We start from the raw sequence: 17,740 nt of genomic DNA, 5'->3' as shown, positions 1-17,740 counted from the left end.
TCCATTAGTAAATCGTATAAATATTCCTGTCAACAAATTAGTTCGAAATACACAAAAAAGGCAAAAGAACAACATTAAAGAAAAAAAGAAGAAAAAAAAAATTTCGTATGTAATAATATTACCAGCGACATCTTTTGTCGAAGAATGGTTGAAAATATTGCTATTTTGGTTGGCTTCCTATTTATTTTCAAGTGATTTAAGAATCTCGTAAAGGAAAAAAGAGTTGAGAGATTTTATCTTCTTTACGTTGATGATAAACAGATAAAGAATTAAATATTATCGCGATATCAAATATATATATTTATTTATAGTAAGCAAGGTGGGTTGTTTACAGTAAGGTCTACCTTCCATTTTGAATTACATTTAGAGTAAACAAATGTAAATGAAAGGAAATTTAAATGATATTAATCATGTTTATTATTTCCATTGGATCAGATGTTGCATGATGGCATGATGTCATCACACTACTTAATTTTCAATTTTAATATCCATTCTACAGACTTAAAACACAATTATATATGTTATGTTTAATTTAATAAATGTGAAATTTAGATATTTAAATATATACCAGTTTAGTTTTGTTATGTAACTTTGTTTGTGCAGTGTTTGTTGGTAACACAAATATTATTGATTTTTTTTTTACTATTGAACTTTATGGTGAGATAGTAAGTAATAATATTTATACATAATAAATAGTATAAATGATTTATATATAGTGAAACAGGTTAAAAATTGGATTCTTTAATATTATTAATGATTTTTTTTATTCTTTATTTATAACAGTGTATAAAATATGTATTTATTATTTTTTTTTTCTTTTAGCAAATTATTTATTTTAAAGAAATTAAAATTTGCTTAAAGTTGGTTGATGTCTGCTCCACCTTATCCTCAACCAGAAGTGGCTTATCAGCCGCAAGCAGGTTATCCACCCCCGCAAAATGTTGGATATCCACCACCTAATGCCGGTTACCCGTCACCTAATGCCGGTTACCCGCCACCTAATGCTGGTTATCTGCCACCGAATGCTGGCTATCCACCATCGGGTGGAATGAATTATCAACCACCATCTGGTTATACTCAACCTGCTCCTTCTTATGGCCAACAAGGTTTTCCACAAACTGGAGGTGCACCAATGGGTAAATTGTTTTTATGAACTTAATAAATTTTAAATAGTAATGTGAATATATTTCATTGGTAAAAAAAATTACATTGTAAAAAAAATTTTTTTATTAACAAAACTGCTTATTTATGAATTTATAATATTTGAAATTTGAATCATTTGTCATTATTCATCATTAAAAATTAAATAAATTGATTTTAACAAGTTAAAAATACTTGGATAATAAAATTAGTTATAGATTAATTATGTTTCCTTACTGTTTTAATAAAAACCTTTACAGAAATATAAATAAATTAAATAATTGAATATTTGTTAGATATAATCCTCAAGTGAATATTGTACCTGAAAAAATGTTTGTTATAATTAGGGATGGACCAAACAGAGATTTTTGACCAAATACTGAATAATCAGCCAAATATCATCTGATTTATTTGGAACTGCCTGAAACAAAAGGTTTATATTCTAAGCTATAGAATAAGGTGGAGGGTAGTGTCATCTGTTTGATAATAAAGATTATACATCTATCTTTTTATTTTTAAAAAATTATTTTTATGCAACAAAAAGTAAAATATTAAATCTTGCCATTGAGAGCCATTTCTTTGGCAAATAATACAAAGAATGTTATTTAATGAGCATACAGTATATTCAGCAAAGCTGGAAATTGGCTATTTAGGATGACCAACAAAATCTCATTTTCTTACTTATATGAATACAGAAGCATGTATGTTTATTTATTACAGTTTATCACTCTTGAAAATCAGTTTTATCATAGTGATAAATTATATCAAGTTATCACTTTGTGATTATTTATTAAAGTTATTTTTGTTATATTTGTTTCAGAAAGGAATAAATAATAAAATTTTTAAATATCTGAGGTTTTAAAACTATTTTCATTTTATTTTGTGTTTTATTTTTTATTTATTTTTTTTTAATCTTCCTTTTCTCACACTTTCTCTCTCAAACTAAAATGACATGATTCAACTGAATAGTTTGACTTTGAGGAAGTATTCAGTAGGAATATTGAATAAGTGTATCTAGTATGTGGTCAAATATACTCAAATAATGAATAATGCCAAATATTCAATCTAATGCTATCTATATTAATGTTTTTTAAACTTTTGATATATTTGAAACATTTTTAAAAAATTCATAAGCATCTTATAATTTTTTTATAAATCTTTTTAAAGTATTAGAATTTGATTGCTTTATTTGTGACCACAAAGCACTGTTAATCATACATAATATTGGTCAACACAAAAATCAATATTATGTCATCATCCAGTGGCATAAAGATTATTTACAGTAATTCAAACAAAGGAATATAAAACAATAGATGTCAATTATTCCAATGGATCAGTATGCTCTCCGTCATTTTTTATAGCAGAAGATAATTCACTGCAAAGTTATGTGGGATGTGTTCTTCAATAAATTAGTACAATTATTCCAGCTGTCCATTGTTAAATCATAAAATATAGTACCAGACAAAATATCCAGCAAGTTTGGACCAGAAGTGGTCTGGATATCTGGATTTTCTGGGTTTTTGGATATAAGCTAAATATATACTTAAAATATAAAATAAAAATGTAAAGAATAAATTTGTATTTAACACACAAATTAATACACTTCTGAAGTAGGGTCTATTTGGTATTAATATGGTCTTTTATTCATGTTTATAAATGAAAATGATAAGTATTTATTTGTCAGAATTTATTAACTGTGAGAGGATCACTTGCACACAACAACACTCACATTGAAACTTGTGCATGTATGCTATGGAAGCTAAAGTGCAGTGTGGCTGCATGCTAAATTACAGTTGTACTACTGCCCATCAAATTCAAAAATATCCAGTTTTCTGGTTATTCTATATTTCTGAAAGCTGGCTATTTGGTCCAGTATTGTATAAGTATTTAATATTGAGTGAATATTTATGATATTTGATAGTGGGCTGGATGGCCGAGTGAATTAAGGCATCAGACTACTACTATGGGAGACCTGGAATCAAATTCAGGCTGATTGAAATACACCAGCAATTTTTTTAAGAGTGGTCTTTATCATAAATGTCAGGCCCATCCCTCACTATCTGGCCATTGTGATCCTGGCCAAACTGACAATGAGCCTGAAAGGATCAAAAAGAAAAATATATATTTGACAGTAGTTAATTATATAAAGGGGAACATTATGATCACTGTACAATTATAAAACATTTCTATTGTAAAATATTGTTAAAAAAAAATAACAGCATTTAACAATTGAAGGAAATTTTCAAAATATTTTCCTACTCGATTATCTGTCATTATTATTTTCATTATTTCATTATTTTCATTAGATATTGCATAGGAAAAGATTTCAAAAAGATGAAAAATATTAATATTGTTTAAATATTTTATATTTTTGTCTGCTATTTCCAGATGACAACAAAGTTCTATGTATGTTACTAGATGATAGACAAATTTAATATATTTTCAAGCAATAAACCTATATTCAGAGCTCTAAACTGGTATACACAATAGAAAGATTTATGGATTCTTAAAATAATCAAAAGGGTATCTAAATACGCAAGTGTGTAGACCTGGTACCTTTTTTGGCCTACCTAAGCCTTTGTATCATATACCTCAAATTTAAACAAACAACCATTTTCAACCAAACAGAAGCAACTTCTGACAGTTTGTAATGTATATTATTGTATATTGATAAATCATTGCATGTTTTATGCAGTATAAGTGTTTGGTTTTGATGAAGGGTTAGTGAGTTTTTGCTAAAAAGCAAAAAATCATCTATTTATTAAATTTATTTTGAAATAATGTGTGCTACACATTCTTCTTATGTATAGAATAAACAATCCTCTTTATTATTATTATGTTGGGTTTAGTCAGTTGTACTCGGTTGACACTGGTGGCTGTGTACTATACCAGATCAGAATCAAGGCATAGTAACCAAAACAAAACAAAAATTAAGTGTGTCAGTGTGTGTATCAAATTAAGTAAGTGTGTCATTCTCTATTGTATAGTTTCTGGCATGATGTGACATTTTCTGCATGTGTCATTTGTAAGCGTTGTATCTTTTGAGTATGTGTTTTCTGTGGTTTTTAGTATTTATGACCTGATCCTGTATGACAATCATGAATCCTTCCGTCTCCCCAAAGAGGCATCCCTGAGCTAACCAGCTGTTTGATGCAGTTTTGTCAACAAAATCCTGGGCCAGGTCATAGGGATGCCTGCCATGCAGTGCCTTTCGCACACACGATTGCTTAATGGTGTCTATGCTATTTATATGTTGTCATGTCCATATGTTGTGAGTATAAGTTTAATGGTGTGTTATTTGAGTCTGCTAGAGTTACTGCTTTATGTAACTGTGATGTTTCTAGTTTTTTGTAGAAAAAACTCACAGTGTCTGTATTTGTTTGTAGTGAAGGTTTACTATGTCAATCAGGCCACATCCACCACCTTTATGTGGAAGGGTTAATCTTTCTATGGCAGATTTAGGATGATGACATTTATGCTTAGTGTTTTTCTTGTTTTCCTTTGGAGTTGCTCAAGATCTGTCAGTGCAATGTATAACTCCAAAAGAATAAATGAGTTCTGGGATGGCATATGTGTTTATTGTTTTAACTGTATATTTTGCATTTAACTGTGTTTTGAGGATAGCATTTAACCTACTTTGATATTCTTTAATTAATCTTTGCTTTATTTGTGTATGTTCTGTTAGTTTGGCATGTTGAAATCCTAAATACTTGTATTTAGATTCCATAGATTCAATAACATCTCCATTTCCAAGTCCAAAATTTTTCTTCAGGACTCCTTTTTCTATGTGAAGTGTTTTGCATTTGTCTAGGCCAAACTCCATTTGTATGTCCTTGGTGTATGAATGTGTGATTTGTAGGAGTTGATGAAGTTGTTTTTGTGTGGATGCATAAAGTTTTATGTCGTCCATGTACATGAGATGTGACAGTGTAAACTGTGTTGTTTTTTCATGTCTGATAACCATATTGAGTGTTGTTTAACATGTTAGATAATGGATTCAGGGCTAAGCAGAACCAGAGAGAACTCAGGGAATCTTCTTGAAAAATTTCTTGCCTAATGAATATTTGGTTTGTTTGTATGGAAGTGTTACTAACCCTAAGATGTAGTGTTGTTCTCCAGTGCTGCATAGTGTTTTGGAAGAATGCATTGAGTGATGGATGTATTTTGTACATGTGTAGTCTATATATGCCATGTGTATGTTTCTGTGTTGTTTGTGTGTTTGCCATAGAATGGCTGAATATATGAGTAACTGTTCTTTGAATCCCTTTTTTGTTATTCTGTAAGAATGTCATATTTTGTTTGTGATACAGGATGTCAATTTGTAGAGTGTAGGGAGACATGTAATTGGTCTGTATTGTGTGGGGACTATGGTATTGCTGTTTTTAGGTTTCATGTAGATGATGCTCCGAGTAAGAAATTTTGGCATGTCTTGTAGATTGATGATGATGTGTATTAGGTGTTTAGCTAGTTCCTGGTGTAGTGATGTAAACTTTTTGTACCACAGATTGTGAATGTTGTCTGCACTAGGTGTCTTCCAGTTGTGTGTTCTGCTAACAGTATATTGGACATCGTGTATGTTTATTTCAGCACAGGGAGGGCATAGTTGGTATGTTGTGCAAGTTTTTGTTCTCCTCCTTGATTCAGCCTGCATCAGCATTGTGTGTGACAGCACTGGACCATAGGGAAGACCAATATGTTGTGAGTTCTTCTGTTGGTGTGCCACTGTGCTGTTTATCAGTGTTTGTTTTTGTATTAATTTATCTATAAAAGCATTTTTCATTGTTTGTAAATAATTTATATTGTTTTCATAGTGTACAGGTTTTGTATCGTTTTGAGTCTACATGCTTTGGCTGCTAGTTTTTGTTTAGTTTATCAATGTATTCTGTAATGTGTGTGTTGTGATGTTCATGTTTTGTGTGTGTTTTGATTTTCTTGAAAATGTTTTTAAGTTCTTTAATTTGGGTGTTATGTTGTTTTTAGTGTATTGTGTCAGCCTGCCTAATTGCTGTCTAATGTCATTTATTTGTGTTTCTATTCTTCTCTGCCAGGCAGGCTTGTGATAGAGTTGTGTTTTGTGTGTGTCTGTCTGCGATTTGTATTTTTCAGTCCATGGTGTGTTGCTACTGTGACAGCATAAACTAATGTATGAATGTCTGAGAATGTAGAAATTGAATGGATGTAGTGTGGTATAAGTGTGTGTTTACATAATCTAGTGTTTTCCCTACTACCTTTGAAGTGTTGATTTTTGGTATTCATGGTCTTTGTGTGGGATCTGTACCTGTATATTTATTAATTCTTCCTGAAATATAAGTGAGAGCATATTAACTAAATCTATGTCTACGTTATCAATGATGGATGAGGAAGTGTCTGTAGTATCATTAGTGGTAGTTGTCATGTGTTTGCTATAATCAGTGTTTGTTGCTGAATTATCCTGACAGGATTTCGTGATCTTCATTAATGTTAAATGTTTCTGTCTGTTGATGTATTTGATCAGCAACCTGTTGTTTGATAAGTTCAAGTGTTGTTTGTGGGATAAGGTTGCTATGTATAATTGTTCTTTTTTGATCAACAACCCTTTGTTCAGTGACAGTGAGGTGAGGATATTGTTGTGTTAATCTATGGTGTAGTTGCTGTTATGTTTGTTTCAAGTCTTGCGATAGTGTAGTAAGTACAGATGATAAATTCGTTCATTTCTGATGTCCATTTCATCCGTTGTCGTGGTTTTCCAGCCTATGTGGCTTGTGGAAACATTGCCACAGAAACACTAAGGCTAGGTTGGTTCCTTCACATATGTTAGCGCATTGCAGCAGCCATACTTGGGCCAGTGCTGCTTTCACTATTGGTAACCAAGGGAGACTGGCCTATTTTTCAAATGTGATCCTCTGCCTAGCCCACGAACACGGACCTTGTTAACCCGGACGACATCCGAACCAGTATCATACTTAGATCTGGTTACTACCATGATAAATATCGCCACAGAATGTGGGTGTGGTCACTCTTAGCTTCACTTCTCCCCATAGACCTTAATGGCATGGGTGTCCCTACCAGGAGCTTGTGCTCCAGTCTGCATTGTTCTATGGATCAGTAAAATTACTGGGCTCTCCCACCACGAGCAGATGGTGACCACGGGAGAGTTACAATAATAATAATATATAATGTTGGAATGTATCATATATACCTGTGCCTAGTGCTATGCTGGACCAAAGTCAAGGCATAACTACAGAAAACAAATGATTTGTTTACATGCTGTGTATGTATTTATCTGTGTTTAAGAATTCCTTGACTGTAATGTGTTTTATGTGTCTTTTGTAGAGTGATGTATGTGCTATTGTGAAGTCCTGATGTTTTGAGATTTTTGTATAGTGTATATGCTATGATGCCTATGCAAGGATGGATTGCTGGTACGGTACATACCTCATTCATTCTCCACAAACACTTTATTTTATGGGCAAGTTCTGAATATTTAATTTTTTCAGTGTGTGCATTTTGTATTAGAGTAATCCCAAAAGTAAGGTCTCCTATTTTTTTAGAAATACAAAGAAACATTTATTTTGAATAATATTTACATCATTTTAAAGTTTGAACATTTATCTATTTTTTTTTACCTAATTGCCGTTTTGATTGATGCATTTTTGTAGGTACTGTGGCAGTTTTTGTATGCCCATGTCATACCAGCTTGCTGCTATGTCATGGGATCTATCTTGCACACACCTTCCAATATTGCAACTTTTTTGTTAAAATCCTATGAATGGTGCTTCAGGAAACCCCAGGAACCAAAATGCAGAAATCATCTAGAGTGATCTGCCAATTTTTATGCATGGTTTGCTCAACCATTGCGACTGGGAAATTTCATCGGAAATTGACGGTCTTTCACTTCTTTCTTCATCATGAATTTTGGTACAACCAGCTGCAAACTTCCTACACCACTTGCAGACATTTTTGACATCCATGTGTGAAAGTGAATAGCGAATCATAATTTGCCATTCACTTTCATCAATTGGCAATGAATTTCAATTGGTTTAACATGGCATGGCGGCAAGCTGGTATGACATGGGCATACAAAAACTGCCACAGCACCTACAAAATGCATCAACTGAAATGGTGATTATGCAGATAAAAGATAAATGTTCAAGCTTTAAAATGATGTAAACATTATTGAAAAATATGTTTCTTTGTATTTTTAAAAAATTAGGAGACCTTACTTTTGCGATTATCCTCGTATATTGTGAGTGTTTGGTACAGCTGTGTCTATGGTGTATGTGATTTTGTTTTGTCTGTCAATGAATGTGATGTCTGTTGTGATTGATTAATTTGCCTGTGATTATTTGCATTATTCACCAGATGCTTGCACTCTGGTGTTTAAAAACAAAACTATTTTATGGGTCATTTGAATCATTCTTGTGTATTGTCAGCACTAAAGATGAATAGCAATAAGAAAAGCAAAGGTTTCTGTTGCATTCTAAATTGCAGTTCCAAAGCCAAGTATGAGTCCAGTATGTTTTCATCTATTCCAACACGAGAAAAAAAGATAATTATTTGGAAATCAGAATTCAGAGAACTCATAAGTGTAACCAAAGAAGAGTGGATTCAACTGTTAAGAATTGGCAAAAACGTTTCCAATTGTCCAGCTTTACATGAACAAGTTATTTTGTCAGTTTTATAAGATTTTTCTTTAAAGTTTAAAATGCCAGTAATTTTGTGTGGGATAGATATCAAAGCTGATATGTGAATACGAAGAGCATAAATATGTATAGAACGATCTCACTCATTTGTTTCAATAATACTACATAAAATGATGTGTTCAGCTAACAATAATTATTCTTCTATAAAATTTCTAAACAGCTACAAGCAGCTTATATCAGACAGTAATAAATGATTAATTTTACATTTAGAAGCAACCCGGATAAAGTAGCCATTTCATAAAAGTGCATCACCCTTTATAGTTCATGAGAAACATGAATAGCAAGTTTATAGTATACTAGCTTACCCGTCGCGCATTGCTGCGATCTCAGAAGAAGCGAAATTCACGCAAACTCGTTATGATAAAATTAAATTTACATTTTATCATTTTTATTGAAACTTATTATTATTCATTTTCATCGGGAAAAAACATTTCAAAGTGTCGTTTCAATTCTATTTATTTATTTGAATGCTTGTGGATACACTATATTTTTTGTTTTTCTGTCTGGTGCGTACACGAATAAATCGGAAGGTTTTTTGACGCGTGAGTTGGCCACATACATTTGTCCATGCGAGAAGCACGGATTCTCCAAATTTAGCCCAAACACTCGCAGTGATTGTCAGAAGTGCGATATTCCCCATTTTTATATATATTTTTTAATCCTTTATAATTTTAATTATTTAATTGCTCCTTCCTCTCTTCCTTGGCATGTTGTGACATTTCTGATAGTTGGATAATAAACCGTTCTATTGTAATTTGTCTTTTTAAATTGTTTTGAGTTGATATTAAAATTCGCGTATTTTACCTAGATCGGTAAAATACGCGAATTTCCTCCTACAACTTTGGTTGTTGTTCGGGGTACAGTTAAGGTTTTTAACAAAGTTCCAGCGAATACATAATTAGCAAAAAAAAGTTGAAATAAAGTGATTAAACAAAAATTATTACAAATATCGTAAATAACGGTTCACAAATGCATATATAGAGATATTTTTTGGAGGGGGAAATGGTCTTCACAATTTGAAAACGATCGAAGACACTGTGCTCGATACACTCGTATACACGCGCACCATCTATCGTAGGATAAATGTACTATGCCAAAAACCTTCGCGGGAGTGTATTAAAAAACTTTCCGAAGTTTTATGGCAATTGTACTATGCCAGAAACCTTCGCGGGAGTACCAGTCAACCCCCCTATAACAATGTTGATAATTCTGTTTTATATGAATTCCATGTTGTACGAGTCACTTAGATTTTACAAATACGTGTGCCGGGCTGTGAATGGCTCATAAATTTGTAAAATCTAAGTGACTCGTACAACATGGAATTCATATAAAACGGAATAATCAACAGTGTTATAGGGGGTCAACTGTATATTAAACAACTTCCCAAAGTTTCACGGCAATCAGATAAACGGTGTGGTAATGCATGAAGGACACACACACACACACACACACACACACACACACACATTCATTTTTATATATATAGATTTTGTGTATGTTGTTTCTTATGATCGTCTGAGGCGTGTGTTTGTAGTATGATTCATGAGTATGTAAAAGTTTGTGTTTGTGGGTAAGCTTTTGATGAATTATATTTACTGTGTGGTTGTTGATGTAAGTAGTCTGTTTGTGTTAAAAGTTTGCAACTTGATATGATATATTGTATAATTTCATGCATGATGTGGCATTATTTTCTAGGAATTATCATATCATCAGACTCCAAAAATACTAGCCAATCAACAACTTTATTTTACCCAGATGTGTTTCAGAAATTACAATATTTTCCTCCTCAGTGGGCTTTCTTTCATACAGGCTAAACAAGGCACAAACACTTTTTTCAGTATTCCAATTGTTTTTTACTAATTTCCATAATAAAATCATTTTTCCTTATCTGTATTCCTTTCCTTAACTATGTATTTCATCCACAGTCATTGCTGTCATAACTTCATTCATGTTTGTGCCTTGTTTAGCCTGTGTGAAAGAAAGTACACTGAGGAGGGAAATATTACAATTAATTGTTTGCAAATGTAATCATACTTAATTAAAACTTTTAAATATTAATATTATTAATTCAGAATTAATTTGATGATTCCAGCTTGAAAAAGCTGTCATTTAGCAGGAATGTTGAATATTAAATTTAATACTTATATTAGTATCTAGTAACAGTAAAATAAGGAATGAGACTTTGTTTTTCAATGCTTGGTTTAGGTAATAAATTTTATATTTTTTTTACATAAAATATGATGTTACACTGAATATTTACACTTTACTCATTAGGAATAAATCATTCAAATCATTGATTTAACCACTCGACAGTGAGGGATGGATATATCTGTCCAGGGCAATCGTGTGGCAGTGGTGAGGGATGGATATATCCGTTAATTAAATTCTTTGGGGGGTATCACCAAAAACTATTGCAAAAAAAAATTCACATAAAAAAATGAATTATGCAACAATAAAAAAAGACTTATCTTTACTAGACATAACTGTTTACAAAATCTTTTTCCGAAACGGTAATGAGAAAAAACGCATGGAAAAATACTTTCAAAATTTTCCACAATTTATTCTCCACTACATTGGGATAGCACCATACCTGACTATCCCACTGTTGAAGGGTTAAAATATTATCATAAAATGTTACGTATTCAATAAACTATAAATATTCCTCAATTTATATTGTAATCTTATTCCATAAAAATACCAAATAAACTAAAATTATATAAACTGATCTTTAGATTATACACTTAACATGTAATAGAGAATTATTGGGTTGTTCAGAAGGTAATTTTGTTTTTTTTCCGTGGGAAAAAACACAATATTTTTATAACTGATCCAAGTGATTTTTGACATTGTCATTTCAAGTAAATGTCTTACACTTAAAAAAAATTTGTATAGACCGGAACAAGTAGTAATCCGAGTGTGCTCAATCTGGCGAATATGGTTGGTGTGATAGCATGTCCCATTTAAGTTATAACAGTTTCTGACAAGTTACCAAACTTGTGTGAAATTTGACATTATCGTGGTAAAACACTACACCTGTTTTGTTGATCAATTCTGGCCACCTTTTCTGTTTGATGATATTACTCAATTTGTTTACTCGATGGCGGTACACTTTCGAATCAATTGTTAAATTGTCTGGTAAAAGCTCCAAAAAAAATTTCCTTAAAATTCCACCAAAGATAGCATCTCTCTTTAAGAACATGTGGAACCCATATATCAAGCTTTGAAACAAAACCAATTTGTTTCAAGTAATCATAAACGGTTCAATTTGACAAATTTAATCTCTTAGTGATTTCACGTGTTGTTATTCGGCAGTTTGCTTCAATCAGTACCTTTATTTTGTTTTCATTGGCTTCAACTAGCCATCCAGAACGTGGTGCATCTTCAATATTGAAATTGCCAGAACGAAATTTTGTAAACCAGTTTTGGCACTGTCATTCTGTCAATACATCTTCTCCATACACGTCACACAATTTTTTTCTTGCTTGAACAGCATTCTTACCTTTTCAGTAATAAAAGAACAAAATATGCCAAAAATGCTGCGTTGGATCTTCCATATTTGATGGCACACAAAAAAATAAACAATTGCACAAAATCAAACAAAATTTTTTACAAATAAGCCTTAAAATGCTAGCTGTCAAAATATATAATGATAATACAGTTTAGAATGAAAATGGCAGGAAAAATACGACTAATCCATCTAGTGGTAAAAAAAAATGAAATTACTTTCCGAACAACCCAATATATTCTAAAGCTTTTCAACAATCTTCATTTTTTACCTGTTGATTTTAAATTATAATATTAGGAAAAAAAATAGATATTTATCATTAAAATTAACACCATTATATAAGATATAAACAATACAACTAATTTAAGGCAACCAATGAAATGTTTATCTTTACTCAGCTATAATCAGCTTTGCTATATATATATATATATAAAGAATGGTATTTTACATAACATTTCAAAATTTTAAATTTTTATCATTTAACATATTCAAAGAAGAATAGAATAAACATAAATTAATAGAATAGTATTTATAGTGTGGAGTTCAAATTGGAACTTTGAACTTTTCATAATAAATTTATTTAAAATATTAAAATATTTAAATTATAATTAAAAGAAATTTTATGAAATTTTAAGTTTTATTCTTATAGTATATAAATACTGTATTTTATTTGTTATAGGATTTTAAGAGTCATTATTGTTTGATTTTTACTGCTAGATTTTAATTATGATAGTGAAGAAATGATTCAAAACTAATTTGGTCTTTTAATTATATTGCATACAAGTTTATTTTCTTTTGAAAAGGTTAAATTAGAAACTTTTTCTCACCATTTTCGGAAGGATTAGTCAAATTGATTAGTTATAATTAACAATAACTTTATTTTAAATTTTATGAACTCTGATGTCTAATATATTTAAACTGGGAAATATTTCAATACTTCTCAAAATAAATTATTGATCAGTTATTTTATATTGTTTATATATATTGTTTGCTATCATTGTTTCAATATTGATATTAAAGCTGCTATTAGCATTGATCAAATTTTTAGTAATATTAGTAGAAACTCCCAAATTTCAATAAATATAAAATTTAATTATGAAAATTTGAAATCAGCAATATAAGATTGGATGATGATTTTTTTTAATTAAAGACATTTCAAATTTTTAGTTAAAAATAAATACTATATAAAATCAGAATTTAATATCAATTTCTAGAACTTAGTAAAGCTCAGCTTAGCTATTTGTAAATACTGGGTTGAGCTGAGGTCTTGACAGGCAAGTACCAAGCTGAGCTATGAATTTGGACCAGAGCCGAGTTGAGCTTGGCTGTGTTGCAGCAAAGCCAACTTTTGAAATTAAATTGTAATAATAATGGATAAACAGTATTTCAGATATGTTTTCATTTATCTCTTATTAAAATGAAAGCATTCAAATAAAAACTACTTGAGCATTAAGCAATTGAACTATAAACAAGTTTCAGATTAAGAGAAGTATTAAAAATAATAAAGACAAACATTTTAAAATGATACAAATGACAGCAAAATATGTACAGTACAGTTCTGATAATTTGAAGTGGACAGGAACAAGACTATCTTGAGTTACAAAATACTTGAAATATGGACCTGAACTGAGCTGACCATCAAAATCCTGAGCTGTAGCTCAGCTTAGCTTATTTCTATAACACTATTATTTTCTAAACTGTAAAATTGAAATTATATAAAGCCAGATTCTAAGATTACCTGTATTTCAGAGATTTATGTACTGTATATTCAATTCAGCTGTTATGATTATCTATACTGATGTAGATATCTATTATGTAGTATGTTGAAATATTAAAACTTAAATTTTTATTATTTTAGCAGCTCCTGGTTCATGGATGCCAGTTCCTGCTGCACCTGTTAATTGTCCCCCAGGTTTAGAATATCTTACTATGATAGATCAACTTCTTGTTCATCAACAAGTAGAATTACTTGAAGGTAATAAATTTATTTTGTTATAAAACTATGAAAACTGTGTTTAAATGTTATCAAATATTAAATACTCATTATTCATGAATTATTATTTAGCTTTTATTGGATTTGAAAGTGCAAATAAATATGAAGTGAAAAATAGTGTTGGTCAGAAAGTTTATTTTGCTGCTGAAGGTAAGATAGATACCTAAATAGTTTAATGAAATTAAAATTATATCCATGAGTTTATTGTTTCTAATTACATCATTTCAGTAGGAAAACAGAGAATCTAATTTTTAAAATAAAATGAAAATTTACTTTTTGTTAATTATTACAAATTTTTCTATATAAAAAAACTCTGTAAACTACATTAATACTTTGTCCATAATTTTGTTATAAATAAATAAAATTAAATAAATTATTTATATTTAAAAATTTGTTTATATTATGAATTTTATTTGCTTTCTACAAAATATCTCATTAAATTGTAAATTTAATGAGAAAATTATTAGAATAAATTTACATAAAATAAAAAAGTTCTTACAAGTCCACTTAATTCATTTTTGTAATTAATACTATTAAATTATTTAATATTCTTTCTTTTTAGAATATGAAAAACAATAATATTTTTACAGTATTATTTACAAAACTAACTTCAATAACAAGTGAATAATTAGCTAATCATTGCATTTAATCTCTTTTTATAATTTTTTACTTTAAATTTGTTTAATCAAATTTTTTTTTAATTGGTGAATTATTCTCATTTCACCTCTTTAATGCAAACTTTATTAAAATTGCACAATGTTTGACTAAAGTTTCAAAAATTTAATATTTCATAGTTGAGTATTCTGTTGGAAAGTTACCTCAAAGGCTAATACACATTATATCAAAGTCAATAACACATTAACTTTGTCATCAATTGTTAATTATTTTCATTAGTTATATTAATATACAATAAAATTATATTTTACTGATTAGCATGTAGATTTAATTTGTCGATGACAAATTTCTTGGAAATGCTGTAGAAAAATAGAATTTATTGAAAAAGAAATATGTTTATCAGTTTACTTATTATTAATAGTTAGTTTTCTCAATAATCATTTAAAACTTTATGTAGTTAATATCAAGTAGAAGTAATACATTGTTTTTGGCTGTATAATTTGATTACAATATTATTTTAAATGATGAATAATAATTATTTATGGATTATAAACATGTATATACAAACTACAGTAGAACGTCGTTTATCCGAAGGTCGGTTATCCGAAGGAATTCCAGTCGACAAATTTAAATTTTCTCCAGTGCTGTGGCGCTGTAATCTTTGGCTATGTCTTCGGCTACTCAAATGTTTTACGTTTTTGATACTAATTTAACTTCTGAAGTATAATTTTTTATTGATTTTATATTTTTCAATATATTTATTTTGTTTGTACAAAATACAAAAATAATTTTTAACGATTTAATAGTCTTCGTTAGGCTGAACATCGACGAAAATTCAACGCGAAGCGACACGCAACGGGAAAAAATTTCAACACGGGATAAATTAATATATTTTTTCGTACATAATTGGTTATCCGAAAAATAAGTTATCCGAACAACCCCAGTCCCCAATTGATTCGGATAAACGACGCTCTACTGTATTCTGAAAAAATATATTTATATAATAAAATCTTAAGTGTGTTTGAGATTTATGATTATTCAGGAATGTATGGGATTTTTTTTATATTTGGAATAAATATATATAGCTGAAAAGTAATGCACACATGCTTGTAGAACACAAACAAAAACAAATAGCAAGATCGGGCAAAAAGCACATTAAAGTACAATTCTTAAGCTTCAAAATCATATATTTATTTTTCAACATAGCCTTAATGATGACTAACACATTTCTCCCAACGTGTAACAAGTTTTTTCATTCCATCACTGAAAAATTCTTCCGACTTTTCTCGAATCCAGGACTTGACAGCTGTCTTCACCTCATTGTCTGAGGTGTAATGATTACCCTTGAGATCTCTCTTAAGTAGAGGAAACAAATAAAAATCACAAGGCGCAAGATCGGGGGAATAAGGAGGGTGTGGAATCAGTTCAAACTTCAGGTTTTGCAGAGCCTCTCCAGTTGCGCCCAAGGTGTGTGGACAAGCGTTATCATGTTGCAAGATTATTGGTGCCAGGCTTCCTCTAACATGTCAAACTCAACATCAGAGGTGTTTTAGAGTCTGTATGTACTGAGAAGAATTAAACATTGCAACAAGGGGCAACAGTAATTGTCTGTGGCAGTGACCAGACTTCCGCTGCGTCAACAATTATGGCTTTTCCAGGCTCACAACCACGAAATTTTATTATCCATCAATTTACAATAGATCTATCAACAGAATCGGCACCATAAACAGCCTTTAAACATAATTTTTTTCAGCAGTTAAAAATTCAATAACAGCACGCTGTTTAACTCGCATTGACATAGCACCAGAACATGTCTCCATATTTCCGCTTCTCAAAATATACTGAATGAACGCAACAACCTCAAACTGCGCATGCACATAGAGAGGGAATGTTACTTCCATATGCCACCTGGCACGCTTCTGAAAATCATTTCGTTTGTGCTCTATAAGCATGTGTGCATTTCTTTTCAGCCTGCCCTCGTATATTCCAAATATTTTTCAAAAATTAGTTACAAGTTAGTGTTAAGATTTTCCTCTGAAGATAAACAATGTGTTTATCAATGTTTGTCACATACATGTTTTACTTCAAAACTATTATTTAAAATACTTTTGTTATTTTATTTTAAATCTATATTTCTCAAAATAATGTTTTCAAAAAATATCATAAACCAAAAATTACACAGTAAACTCCTGGATAAATTACTTTGCAATATTGTGTATATTTATAATAATATAATTACAGTCAAACTTGGTTAATTTGAAGTTCAAAGGAAGTACAAAATAGTTCAAATCATCCAAAATTTGAATTAAACAATTTCATTTATAATTATTAAGTAATATCGATAAAATATAATTAGTTTGGTTGTCACATTTTCTTTTTGAGTGTAATTCATATTGGCAAAAATGAAAAAAACAGAGTGAATAACACGTTAAAGATTGCAGAAAACTACATTATGTTATTATTTTGCAAATCACTCAGAAAGTCAGAATTGGTGAACATTTTCTGTAGCAAAAAAATTTTGCCACTTATCACAGTGCGATTTGTTGTCAGGTGTTTGTTGTGGGTTTAAGATGGTTACAAAATCATCACACAACAGAGTATATGTCAAAATTAGCATGATATTTTTGCAATTCACACTTTTTAAACATTTTTCTCACTCAACATTGTTTTCTTTTTAACATATTTTTCATTTTTTTGTAATAAATATGCAACAGTAATTAAAAACAGAATGTGGTAACTGTTTTGATTTTACCGATGACATTTCTCTTTTGGTTGTAAATGATTGGATGCTCAAAATTTGCAATC

At 30.2% G+C, this 17,740-nt stretch overlaps 1 protein-coding gene across 5 annotated transcripts in view; it reads left to right on the top strand.

Moving 5' to 3' along the window:
• The window catches only part of LOC111624831 (phospholipid scramblase 2-like), a 29,192-nt gene that overhangs the window by 263 nt on the left and 11,189 nt on the right, over positions 1-17,740 (top strand). The window contains exons 1-4 of one of the 5 annotated variants that reach the window (XM_023367820.1): positions 15-319; positions 823-1,136; positions 14,189-14,302; positions 14,393-14,470. In XM_023367820.1, coding sequence (XP_023223588.1) covers positions 869-1,136; positions 14,189-14,302; positions 14,393-14,470 — 460 coding nt within the window. In that variant the 5' untranslated portion in view covers positions 15-319; positions 823-868. Of the gene's footprint in view, positions 1-14; positions 320-369; positions 666-822; positions 1,137-14,185; positions 14,303-14,392; positions 14,471-17,740 lie in introns of those variants that run through there. The other 4 variants (XM_023367801.1, XM_023367793.1, XM_023367807.1 and 1 more) reach the window with 4 other exon arrangements.

The sequence above is a fragment of the Centruroides sculpturatus genome, unplaced genomic scaffold, assembly GCF_000671375.1.
Source record: "Centruroides sculpturatus isolate CEXI.00-Female unplaced genomic scaffold, Cexi_2.0 scaffold133, whole genome shotgun sequence".
NCBI lineage: Eukaryota > Metazoa > Arthropoda > Arachnida > Scorpiones > Buthidae > Centruroides > Centruroides sculpturatus.
The sequence above is the reverse complement of the archived record's forward strand: the minus strand, read 5'-3'. Positions and strand labels throughout refer to the sequence as shown.